The sequence below is a fragment of the Halichoerus grypus genome, chromosome 2, assembly GCF_964656455.1.
Source record: "Halichoerus grypus chromosome 2, mHalGry1.hap1.1, whole genome shotgun sequence".
In the NCBI taxonomy this organism is placed as follows: Eukaryota; Metazoa; Chordata; class Mammalia; order Carnivora; family Phocidae; genus Halichoerus; species Halichoerus grypus.
In genome coordinates, this window is record NC_135713.1 from 96,401,545 (window position 1) to 96,414,644 (window position 13,100).

At 35.2% G+C, this 13,100-nt stretch overlaps 1 protein-coding gene across 5 annotated transcripts in view; it reads left to right on the forward strand.

Annotated features, from left to right (window-relative positions):
* The window catches only part of CERT1 (ceramide transporter 1), a 117,271-nt gene that overhangs the window by 62,584 nt on the left and 41,587 nt on the right, over positions 1-13,100 (forward strand). For all 5 annotated transcript variants that reach the window (XM_078067180.1, XM_078067177.1, XM_078067176.1 and 2 more), the window contains 2 exons: positions 6,568-6,725; positions 10,813-10,905. In XM_078067180.1, the coding sequence (XP_077923306.1) occupies positions 6,568-6,725; positions 10,813-10,905 (251 nt within the window). The remainder of the gene's footprint in view (positions 1-6,567; positions 6,726-10,812; positions 10,906-13,100) is intronic.

Consider the following 13,100-nt stretch of genomic DNA (forward strand, 5'->3'; position numbering starts at 1 on the left):
GGGTTCAGGTTGTGCCTGGGATCAAGCCCCTCATCGGGCTCCCTGCTCAGTGGGGAGTCTGCTTCTCCCTCTCCCTCTGCCCCTCCCCCCACCTATTCTCTCTGTCTCACTCTCTCTCAAATGAATAAAATCTTTAAAAAAAAAGAGAGACTCAAAAAACAACAGAAACTATAAATTGGTTCTTTGAAAAGATACCAAATTAACAAAATTAAAGATACCAAAATTAAATTTTGATGAATTAATCAAAAAACACAAACTATAACTTCATTCTTTGAAAAGATACCAAATTTTTTTTTTAAAGATTTTATTTATTTACTTGAGAGAGACCAAGAGAGAGAACATGAGCGGGGGTGGGGGGAGCAGAGGGAGAAGCAGACTCCCCACTGAGCAGGGAGCCCAATGTGGGGCTCGATCCCAGGATCATGACCAGAGCCGAAGGCAGACGCTCAACCCACTGAGCTGCCCAGGCACCCCAAAAAGATATTAAAATTATTAGCTAAACTGATCAAAATAAAGAGAAGATTCAAATTACTAAAATCAGAAATGAAAGGAAGGTTATTACTACTGATTATTAAGGATTATTAAGGATTAAAGGGGAAGGCAATAAATAAATGTATGCCGACAAATTTGATAACTTAGATGAAATGGACAGAAGTCTTAGAAAGGCACAAACTACTGAACTTGACTCAAGTAGACATAGAAAATGCAAATAGACCAATAATAAATAAAGAGATATAATTAGTAATAAACTTCCCACAAAGAAAAGCCCAGCCTCAGATGGCCTCACTGCTTAATTCTAAACATTTAAAGAAGAATTAATGCTATTTCTTCACAAATTCTTCCAAACTTTAGGAGGAATACTTCTTAAATTGTTTGCTGAGGCCAGTTTTACCTTGATACCAAAACAAGACAAAGATATCGCAAAACTATAGACCAATATCTCTTATGAATATAGATACAAATACTCAATAAAGTACTGGCAAACCAAATCCAGCAACATCTAAAAAGGATTATACACCATTACCAGAAGGGATTTATCCCAGAATGCAGTTAGCTTAACATGAGAAAATCAGTTGATAAAATAATCATATCAGTAGAATAAAGGCCAAAACTGGTGGTCATCTCAGTAGATGTTGAAAAAACATTTGACAAAATCTAATACTCTTTCATGATAAAAACACTCAAAAAACTAGGAATGACTACCCAAAGTATCTGTGAAAAACCCACAATGAACATCACATTTAATGGTGAAAGAGTGAATGCTTTTCCCCTGATATCAGGAACATGTCCATTCTTGCCACTTCTGTTCAGCGCTGCATTAAAGATTCTAGCTAGGACAACTGGACAAGAAAAATAAATAAAAGGCATCCCAATTCAGAAGGAAGAATTAAGACTATTTCTATTTGAAGATGCCATTATCTTGTATAGCAAAAAAGCATAAGAAATCCACTAAAAAACTATTAGAACTAACATGAGTTCAGCAAGATTGCAGGGAATAAGATCAATATATAAAAAATCAATTGTGGGGTGCTTGGCTGGCTCATTTAATGGAGTATGTGACTCTTGATCTTGGAGTCATGAGTTCAAGCCCACATTGGATATAGAGCTTACTTAAAAAAAAAAATTGTATTTATACACTAGCAATGAACAATGTGAAGGTTAAGGTAATGGTTTCATTTATGGTAGTATCTTTATGGCAGTTTATAAAAAGAATTAAATGCTTGGGAATAAACTTAACAAAAGAAGCAAAAACCTTATACTCTGAATACTGTAAATTGGTGAGTAGGTGTAGGACTGGGAAGTGACTGCTAATGTGTATGGGATTTTTCAGGGTGGTTTGTGAAAATGTCCTGAACTTGATTGTTGTGATGCTTGTACAAACCTATGAATATACTAAAAACTGTTTAATTGTACATGTTGAGTCCATTTTGTGGTATGTGAATTATATCTCAATAAAACTGTTATTAAAAAATAGACTAAATAGCTGACTTAATACGCTTAGATTTTTTGGCCTTTAGTTTAGATTAAAGCAATCTAAAATCAAAAATTCCCTACCTAAACCCTCATTTCTTATGATTAAATTGTATTAAATGTTGAAGATGGCCACATATGTGGATTTTTTGTGTCTTTTATATTTTCCAGTTGTTACCATTTAGCTATATTTTCTGACCAGTTTCCTAACTTACATCTCTTCATATTTTGTAAATAATATACAAGAACATTTTGTCATGTCATCAACTATATAAAAGAATGACTATAGATATTAACTGATCTATCAAATCAAGGTATACTCTCGATGAAACTCACTAAGAGGAAAAGTGTTAATGAAACATGCATTACTCTAGGAAACATGAGCAATACGCTGTTCTTTCTTTCAACCTAATCTGTGTGCCTGTGCATTAACTGCCCAAACAGAAAATTTGTACCACCAGTCACTTTCATCCCCATTTAGCTCGGAGACTTTTTTCATGTGAAAATATTTTAAATTCAGTTTTTTAGCCAACTGTATCTTAGAGAAAGCACGTCTGCAATAGGCCACTAGTCCAGAACTAACTGATTGTTGACCCTAGTGTGATTGATATCAGTGTCATAGTCTTCAACCATGTTTCTTCTTTATCATAGTAGACAGGTGAGAGATTTAAACAAATTGCCATCCTGTATGTTCAGAAGGACTTACGTGCCAATATTTTTCTGTTCCTGTGTGTCTGTGTACCACACACACACACATACAGACACATATACAATCTTTCTGATGTAAGGAAATGAGAAAAACTCACTACAGAAACTGGGGATTCCCCCTTATGTTGCCTACTATTCAAAAATAGTGTTTGAGAGTCTTAATGAAATGAAAGGATTTCAAATAGCTCAGCCTCTCTCAGCATTTGTTTTTATTTTTGACATGTTGATGTGAATTTATAGGTTCCTTAATTTTCTGAGTGTTCATACCTTTAAAAGAGTTTTAAAGTATATAAGGTTAAGAGTTCAAGTGAAAGAACTATAAATCTGAATGGTAATCTTTGGAGCCTAATACTTACAAATCTAGATTTACAGGTCATTTTCTGATTTCTTCCATTTTTGCCTTTCATTGACATGGTTACAGTCACATATTTTTTATTTCCTTATATTCCAGTGTATCATTTTCCCAGAGGAAACTATGGCATGTCACTTTGTCTCTTTTAAGAGTTCCCCCCCCTTCCCTCTCTAAAAAAAAAAGGGAAGGAAGAAGAGGAGAAAAGAAAGAAAGTAAAGTGGCGGGGGTGTGGGTAGGGCACATGGGTGGCTCAGTCAGTTAAGCGTCCAACTCCTGATTTCGGCTCAGGTTATGATCTCAAGGTGTGAGATCAAGCCCTGCATCAGGCTCTGGGCTGGGCATGGAGCCTGCTTAAGATTCTCTGTTTCCCTCTCCGCCTCCCCCCACCCCTTCCTTTCTCTCTCCCCTTCTCTAAAAAAGAAAAAAAAATAAAATAGTCACTTCCTTGTTTTTAGCTGAGATATTTAGATGAGTATGCTCATCTAAAATTACCAAGTATTTCAGAGTTCTACTTAAGTTTTCCCATCAAGATTGATACAGTTCTACAGTATAAGGTATAAGAGACTTGGAGGAAAAATCAAAGTAACCAGTACTTAGAGGAGCCCAGTGGATAACAGATTAAGGTGAGGTTTTGTCATCATGACTTTCATTTACTAACAGATGTAACATGAGAGATTTATTTCAGAGACATTACTGTGTGTGAGACACTAAAATAAAGTGTTGAAAATATCAACTGTTTGAAAGCTTAGTCTATGACATAATCACTGTATCATTCTGAAAAGGATTTTAGGTGGCTGCTTCTGAAAGTAGTAAGTACAGCTGAAGATGTACATTTCTGTATTTCTAGAGTTTTTTCAAAAACATTTCATGTCACTCTTTCATCTTCTATATAAAGTTTATATATATTAAGTATATAAATTAGCATTCAGCAGAAGAGGACACATTATTTTAGTTGTACACATTCTTTTATGCAGAACACAGATGACCTTTGATTTCATTACGTTAATAAAAATAGTTTATAATGAAACTGCAATCTTGGTAAGAGTGATAGAAAATATAGAATTTACAATGATAGAAAGGCTTTTCAGAAAATATAAGAAAAAAATTTTTAACAGCTTTATTGAGATATAATTAACCTACAGTAAACTGCACATTATTTAAAGTGCATGATTTGGTCAGTTTTTATATTATCCTGAAGATATTATAATCAAGATCATTATCATATCTATCACCCTCAAAAGTTTGCTCCATCTCTTTGTCATCCCTCCTCTCCCTATTCCCAAACAACCATTCTGATCTCTTTTTTTGTCGCTATAGGTTAGTTTGCATATTCTCAGGTTTAATATAAATGGACTCATGCAGTATGTGGGAGGGTTTTGGCCTGGTTTCTTTCTTAGAGATTCATCATGTTACTGTTTGTATTAGTATTTGATTTCTTTTCATTGCTAAGTAGTATTCCCTTGTGTTGATACAACACAGTTTGCTTATCCATTCATCTCTTGATGGACATTTGGGTTTTTATAGTTTTTGGCTATTACAAATAATGCTGCTATGAGCATTCATGTGCAGTGTTTTTATAGACATATATTTTATTTGAGGTCAATACTCAGTAGTGGAATGGCTGAATCATAGGGTAGGTGTATATTTAACTTTTTAAAAAACCACCAAGAGGGGCACCTGGGTGGCTCAGTTATTTAAGTGGCTGCCTTAGGCTCAGGTCATGATCCTGGAGTCCCAGGATCAAGTCCCGCATCAGGCTCCCAGCTCAGCAGGGAGTCTGCTTCTCCCTCTGACCCTCTCCCCTCTTCATGCTCTCTCTCACTCTCTCTCAAATAAATAAATAAAATCTTTAAAAAAACAAACAGCCACCAAGGTTCATTTTACCAGCCATATAGGATAGTCCTGGTTCCTCCAAATCCCCACCAACACTTGGCATGGTCAGTCTTTTTAAATTTTAGTCTTGGGATGCCTAGGTGGCTCAGTTGGTTAAGTGGCCAACTCTTGGTTTCCACTCAGATGATGGTGTCAGGGTCCTGGGATCCAGCCCTGTGTGGGACTCCATGCTCAGAGGGGGGTCTGCTCAGGGATTCTCCCTCTCCCTCTGCTCCTCCCCTGCTCACGTGTCCGTGCTCTCTCTCTCTCTCTCTCAAATAAATAAATCTTTAAAAACATAAAACAAATTTTAGTCTTACAGTAGGTATGTAGTGGTGTCTTGTTATGGTTTTTTTTTTTTGTATTTCCCTAGTAACTAATGGTATTGAGCATCTTTTCATGTGCTTATTTGCTGTCCATATCTCTGTTGAAGAGTGTTCAAATCTTTTGTCCAATTTTTTAGTTGGGTTATATATTTTCTTATCATTAAGTTTTGAGATGACAGTGTATATTCTATATTGAAGTATAGAATGTGTCAATATTCTATATTAATATATGTTATATGTAACATATATTGATAAAGGATACAAATCCTTTATTAGCTATATGCTGTGCAAAGATTTTCTTGTAGTCTGTGGCTTGTCTCTTCATTCTCTTTTTGTAAGTATTTTAAAATGGAAATTATATGTATTTAAGATATATAACATGATTTGATATTCATAGTGAAATGATTCCTGCAGTCAAGCTATTTAACATATCATCTCCTCACATAGTTACCATTTTTGTTTGTAATGACCGTACCTGAAATCTGTCTCAGCAAATTTCTAGTATTCAGCACAGTATTATTAATTATAGTGATAGTGCCATACATTAGACCTGTAGACTTATTCATTCTACATAACCTTCATTCTTTTAACAATACTTTTAAGAGCAGAAATTTTAAATTTTGATGAAGTTCACTCTATCGGTTTTTCTTTTGTGGATTATACCTTTGCTGTCGTATCTACATGAGTTTTTAAAGTTGAAAGTATCATTATTTCACTTATAAGTGTTCTATTGGAATGATTTCTTATTAGGTAAGAGTATAAGATATTGTGCTGTCTTGCTTGCATCTTGTTGAGTTGTAAGATTTTTCATTAATTCAAAGGCGAACTCTGAGTTAAAATTATAAAATGTAAACATAAGAGCCATTTAATATGTGCATTGGTCTCAAACTTAATTGTGGATATTTATTTAAAAGTTTTACATGACCGTATTCAGTTCTATAGTTTATTGTCAGGTGTTTTTTAAATTTTAGGTCTCTCAGAATGTAAGGTAGTTCTTGCCGTAATTTGGTCCCGCTTTAAGCTGGCAGGGTGTTATTGTTAAAGTATTATTCCTCCTACCACTTTGTTCACTGGGTGCAGTACAGCAAATAGATTTTAGGAAACAGAACCCAGAAAAAAAGATATGAAAGTACATATGCTGCTGCAAGCTTCTTTGCTTATGGAGTATGGAATGGGAATTTTTATATGTTGGCCAACAAGAGGGAAATTATAATCCAAAAGCCTGCTCTGGCTTGCTGGGTTTTAAACATTTTCTAGTTTTAAGTTGTGATGAAGAGTTATTTCTTCATTAGAAACACTTCCAGTGAGTAACCTTTCCCCTCCGCCCCCCCCCCCCAGTATTTCCACATGTAACACCAAGAGGAATTAATGGCATAGACTTTAAAGGGGAGGCAATAACTTTTAAAGCAACTACTGCGGGAATCCTTGCTACACTTTCTCATTGTATCGAACTAATGGTAAAACGTGAGGACAGCTGGCAAAAGAGACTGGATAAGGTAAGTCTCATTTTTCTTCCTCTTAAAAAATGATCTGATTTTATTTCAGCTTTATATATTGATTGAACATTTAAACTAACTTCTTAGGGAAAAACCTATTGGGATTGATAGAAGTAGCCCGGGGGTACTACTCCTCTGAAAGTTTGTAGGCATCTTAAACTCATTTTCCTAGTGAGATTTACCAGTTATGTATTCAGTTACTATACAACACAAATTTGTGGTAGGATTTTAATAGAGAAATTTTTGTAGTAGTAATAGTAATGCCTTGGAATAGAAATGATGAGCCACTTCACATTACCTAGCTTTATTGTGAAATATGTGAAGCTGCATTTAAGTTATATGAACTGAAACACCAATTTATCAAGTTAAACATTAACTTACTGCATTTGTAGCCATATATACTTTCCAGGGTCATTGTGCTATTATTTAACACATGTTGTTCATGGAACATTTGCCTCATGTTCACCTGCTTCCACCTTTGTTTAAACTTCAGCACTGATAGTAACATTACAATATGAATCTTTAGTTCCTAATGTCAACTATGGCTCAGTAAATTTGTTTAGTAGGAAAACTTCTATTTAGAATTCAACATCAGGAAAATAATAAAATGTTAGAACTATAACATATCTTAGAAGATTTAGTTCTTGTCTAATGCCAGCATTTTATACAAGGAACTGAGAGGCCCAGAGACTGGTCCAGAGATGCTAAGTAGCAGTTGGAAGAATTTTACTCTATTTTATATTACAGCTCTGAATACTAGGCCAGACATTAGTCAGAATCCTGTCATTCTTGAATGAGTCAAATTGCTTTTAGTGTTTGAAGGTCTAATCAATTTGAGCAGGAAACTAGGTAAAGCAATGTTACCACTGATGATTAATGGCAGGATGGCCAGGGGTTTGATTAGTACTGTGTATTTAAGGAAGTCCCCCTGTGTAGAAGAAAAGAATTCTCAAGTGTAGGTGACAGTAAACCATATTGACTGGTAATACATATTCTTTAAAAACAAGCAGTGAAAATGTATATTTAAGGTACAGACATTTCATTATTCTGGAGTCAAACTATTTTATCTTCAGAGATTTCAACTCTCTAACAGTGTGAATCAAATTTATTTTTTAGAAGATTCCATGTACACACAAAAATAATGTGTTGAGAAAACAGGACAACCCCTTAACTCATTAGACGTAGCTCAAGAGAATCGTTCAACTTGTCCAGACTAGCTTATTTTAAACTTTGTCGCACTTTTCTCTTAAGGTTTCAGTCTCTTGTCTTTTTATCCTTCACTAAGGGATCATCATCTTCATTCATATATTCTAATCAAAATACCTAAAAAATATTCATTAAAAATGAAACCTGGCTTTCCCATCCTTTCAGCAATCAAGTTTCTTACTTGCAGTGCTGAAAAGGGAAGTAAACTTTTGCTTAACTTCACTGTTGTCAGTCTTATCTATTCTTTTTCTTCATTGAGGAGCAATAAAGGATCTGTGAAAAAATAATTTTGTTGCTTTTCTGTGCAACATCTAAGCAAAGAAAAGCCACAAAAGATGGCAATATTAATTGAAATTGAGAAACTACTGCATTTTATAGTCTTTTACAGGTCTGATGTCAAATCTTATTCACTATAATTTTTTCTCTAAGTTGAAATAGGATCCCAGTTACATTTTATATGAAATGTAAGAGTGTGGGTATGTTTGATATGCAGTATGTATGTGTGTGTGTATACCTATGTTATATGTATATGTGTGGTGTTCATACATGTATATGTGTGTGTGTTATACACACTATAAGGAATAGAAAGTTCTTGAATAGAGAGTGTTGTTTATCAACAAATTTTTAAGTAATTTATATATTTGGGAAGGAAAGTACAGTGATAATTTAATATTGTTTAATTGAAATTTCTGTTTCATTCGAAAAGTATTTATATGCTTATACTGTGCTAAGCTCTAAGCTAGAAATGGGGAAACAGCAATAAACAGGAAATTGTCCCTCAAGGAGCTTAATCTAAGGAGAGCAATTAAATAGGTAATAGGTGATATAATAACAGCTGTTTGATAGCAGAATTGTTTATACTTTGATTTCTAATGTCAGTTCCATTATTCTTTCAGCTGAATAATAGAAAATTAATATCTAGTGGTGATGATTTTACTTGGTTACCTGTAATAATAATCCCTTCTATTATAGAAGTATACTTAATTGTTAGCTAGACAGGTCCAAGAAGACCAAAAATTGTGAGATTAAACAATTTTAGTTATTAACAATGTTAGCAAGAGAAAATCTATTCGTTGAAGATGTTTGCTTACATTAATAGGCTCTCATGTGTGTAATTTCACATGCTTTTTTCATTTTCCCTTAAATCCTTTGAATATTATAGCTGTGCTGTATGTTTTTGTTGTGTTCAGTTTTGAAAATTAAGGTATAGCATAAATACAGTGAGATGCACCAAGTGTACTGCTTGCTCATTTTTGCGCTATGTATACACCCCTGTAACCACAACTTAGATTAGATAAGGAATTTTTATAGCACCTAGAAGTTTCCTGCATGCCTCCCTGGTCCATACCATACCACCATCTCAGGACGTGACCATATATACACTTGTGTTTGACTTTTTTTCCCCCCCAACATTGACCGTGAGACTCATTCGTGTTGTTACATTTACTGGTAGTTTATTCTTTTTCATTATATTTCATTGTAAGCGTTCAATTTGTTTATCAGATTTCCTGTTGATAGACACTTAGGTTTTTTTATATTTTGGCTATTGTGAATAAAGCTGCAGTGAGCATTCGTGTATCTAGCTTTTGGTGGATATAGGTACATACCTAGCAGTAGAATTGTTGGTTCATGGGATGTATGCTAGCTGCAATGGATATTGCAAACAATTTTCCAAAGTGGTTATATCAGTTTATACTTCTACCAGCAATAGATGAGAATTCATTTGCTCTTCACCCTTGGCAACACTTGGTATTGTCAGGTTTTTGTGGGTATTTCTTCATTTTGTTTTGTAATTTTAGCTATTCTGGTGGGTCTATAGACCTGCTTTCTCTTGAGTATGCAGAAATTACCCTTTGGTTCTAATGAACTAATTCACTGATTTGCATGAACTTTAATTCAGATAGGTATTTGGAAGTAGTTAGCTTTGTGTGAGCTCATGTGGACTTTAATTTAGCCCTTAGGTATTTGAGGTAAGGGAATAAAGGCATTAGGTTCCTTACAAGCTTGTTAGACTTCAGTTATCAGATTTGACCAGTGCAATCCATTGTTGTAGAAATAAGTTTGAGATTGGTGTCAGAGCCAACCTTTCTAAATTGACCTTGGGTCTTTTAACCTCTTAGAACTACAGATTGAAGGAGAGGGTTAAAGTAGAAATCTGAGCTCTTTTTCATCCCTGAAATAGTTTTAACCAGCAGTGGGAAAGTACCAGAAATTTATCTTTCTTAGAATATATTTTAACATTCATTGATTTCACCTGTTAATTGAGTTATTTTCTTCCTGGTATCCATTGCTTTTTTTCTTGAAAGCAAAATAGATACAGCTTTTACTGGGGGTGGGGTGGGGTAAGCAAACACATGAATACCTTGTAGGCATTTCTGTGGTGTTAATTTATCTTTTTTCTTTGTTTTTGTTTTTTTTAAGTATAGATGCTTTGGCAGTTACTTAATCCATCTAAATCCATAACCTAGGGCTCCAGGTGGCTCACTTGGTTAGTCATGATACCAGGGTGCTGGGATCTAGTCCCACAAAGGGCTCCCTGCTCAGCGGGAAGCCTGCTTCTCCCTCTCCCGCTCCCCCTGCTTGTGTTCCCTCTCTCGCTGTGTGTCTTTCTTGTCAAATAAATAAATAAAATGTTTAAAAAAATAAATCCATAACCTACCTATAAGATGGATCTTAGTAGTGATTTAAATGGTATCTTGTGTGTAATGTATAGCTCAGAGAAAAACTGTTTTCTATGGCCGAATCAAGCTCATTTTTCACAGGAATAGAGTGGGGTTTTTGTTATTGTTGTTTGGCCAAATTATAAAATTTCAGTGAAATGCAGAGAAAATCCCCACCCTAAATGATAATTTTTCACTTGCTTCTTTTTAAAACAAAACAGGACAGTGAGAAGAGAAGAAGAATAGAGGAAGCATACAAAAATGCCATGACAGAACTGAAGAAAAAATCCCACTTTGGAGGGCCAGATTATGAGGTATGAAGTTATATTTTTATTTTAGAAGGAGGAAAATATAGGCCATATCTTTCTCAAAAGTGATTAATTTTTAAATAATACTTTTACAGCCTTTAAATATTCTAGATATGTAGTATGTTCTTCAGTGTTTAATTAAATGTATATTTCATAATATATAGATGTTAGGCTTATTCTGAAATAGATTTTTTTTTTAATTGACTACAAAATTTAGTGTAGGCTTTTCAAAGACTCATTTATTAGGCCTGTCTGCATTATAGGACAAGTTTTTATCTTTCCTGTGGAGGACGATAATTTTTAATGTTGTCTTCTGATTTTTTTTTTTTTTAATAAAAGCAACTTATGGAGGAACAGACAAAAAGATTTTAGTGTGTGCTGTATATACTGTGGGGTCCTGTCCATAGCAGAGCTCGAACTGTCCTCATTGCCTTGTCCTTCTTGTTTGAAAATACCTGAAACCAACTTCTTTCCTCTTTTGTTTCTTTGTTGAACGATTAATAAATTCTCCCTCTCTATACACACACATAGATATTAATATTTTATAAACTGTTTTTTCACTGTATTTCTTTAGAGGGAAAAAGGTATAAGAAATATATTTGGTAATAGTCACTAATATTGTTGATATTCCTGAAATGCATTTTAAAAATGAAGTGGTAAAGGGTATCATTGAGATAAAAGTAGAATGTTAAAATAATTATGTTTAGGGGCGCCTCAGTGGCTCAATCAGTTGGGCATCTGCCTTTGGCTTGAGTTGTGATCCCAGGGACCTGGGATCCAGCCCCACTTCTAGCTCCCTGCTCAGCAGGGAGTCTGCTTCTCCCTCTGCCCCTCCCCCCGCGCGTGTGTGCACGCATGCACACTCTCTCTCTCTCTCTCTCAAATAAATAAAATATTTAAAAAAATAATTATGGTTAGTTTATATTTTAAAAAATAGGAAAGAGGGGCTCCTGAGTGGCTCAGTCAGCTAAGCTAAACTCTTGGTTTCAGCTCAGGTCAGGATCTCATGGATCTTTTTTCTTTTTTTTTTCTTTTAAAGATTTTATTTATTTATTTGACAGAGAGAGACACAGCGAGAGAGGGAATACAAGCAGGGGGAATGGGAGAGGGAGAAGCAGGCTTCCCGCGAAGCAGGGAGCCTGATGCGGGGCTCGATCCCAGGACCCTGGGATCATGACCTGAGCCGAAGGCAGACGCTTAACGACTGAGCCACCCAGGCACCCCAGGATCCCATCCAAGTTGGGCTCTGTGCTCAACAGGAATTCTGCTTAAAGATTCTCTCCCTCTGCCACTCCCCCACTCTTTTGCACTCACTCTCTCTCTCGCAAATAAATGGATAAATCTTTTAAAAAAAAAAAAAATTGAAGAAAAATGTCTCGCTGTTTTTAGAAAGGAAAAAAATAGAGTTGCTATTGACTGAGTATGTTTTATGTTGGAATTGATTTCCAGGTGTGGAAATTCATAATGATGAGGCTTGAGCTGTAATACATCACAGTTATTGAGCTGTCAATTATTCCTTCTAGAATGTGTAAAAATCATATAATTAGCTACCCTCGGGGTTTTAAAAAACAAGTTACTGGAATATAAGCTATTACAATTTTAATTTTTATTCTGAAGCTAAGCACATTGTTTTTGCTATTTTTGGTTTATTTTGGGGGTAAACTGTCAACTCTTAAAATTACCTAATTTTTTTCATATTATAAGTAAAACCAGATGTTCATGTAGGAAGATTATAGGAAATACAAAAAGCCCATGTGTTTAACAATATATGGTATCTCCTACCAGCCATATACAAGTGTAATTGTATGCTTGTTTATCTTCACTTCTGTCAACAAGGGTTTTGGGGGAAGGAAGGTGGGGAAAAAGGAAGATGGAAAAAGGAGGTGATGTGGTTTTGGAATATAGGTGAAGTTTGGTGGGGGGGAGGTCTGGAGTCAACAGCCAAGAAAGAATTCTCTGGTGCAAAATGGTGGTTTTATTAAAGCACAGGGACAGGACCCTTGGGCAGAAAGAGCTGCTGCCCCTGCGGTTGTGAGGGGTGGCTGATTATATACTATGGGGTTGGGGGAGGTTAGGAAAAAGGGAGGCTTCAAAAGGATTTTCGTATGTTAAAGAAGACTCACAGGATACTGGAGGCCTTGCCATTGTCAAGTTAAGGTGGTTTTTCCCCTAACAAGGCATTAACATTAAGATAGTTGGGA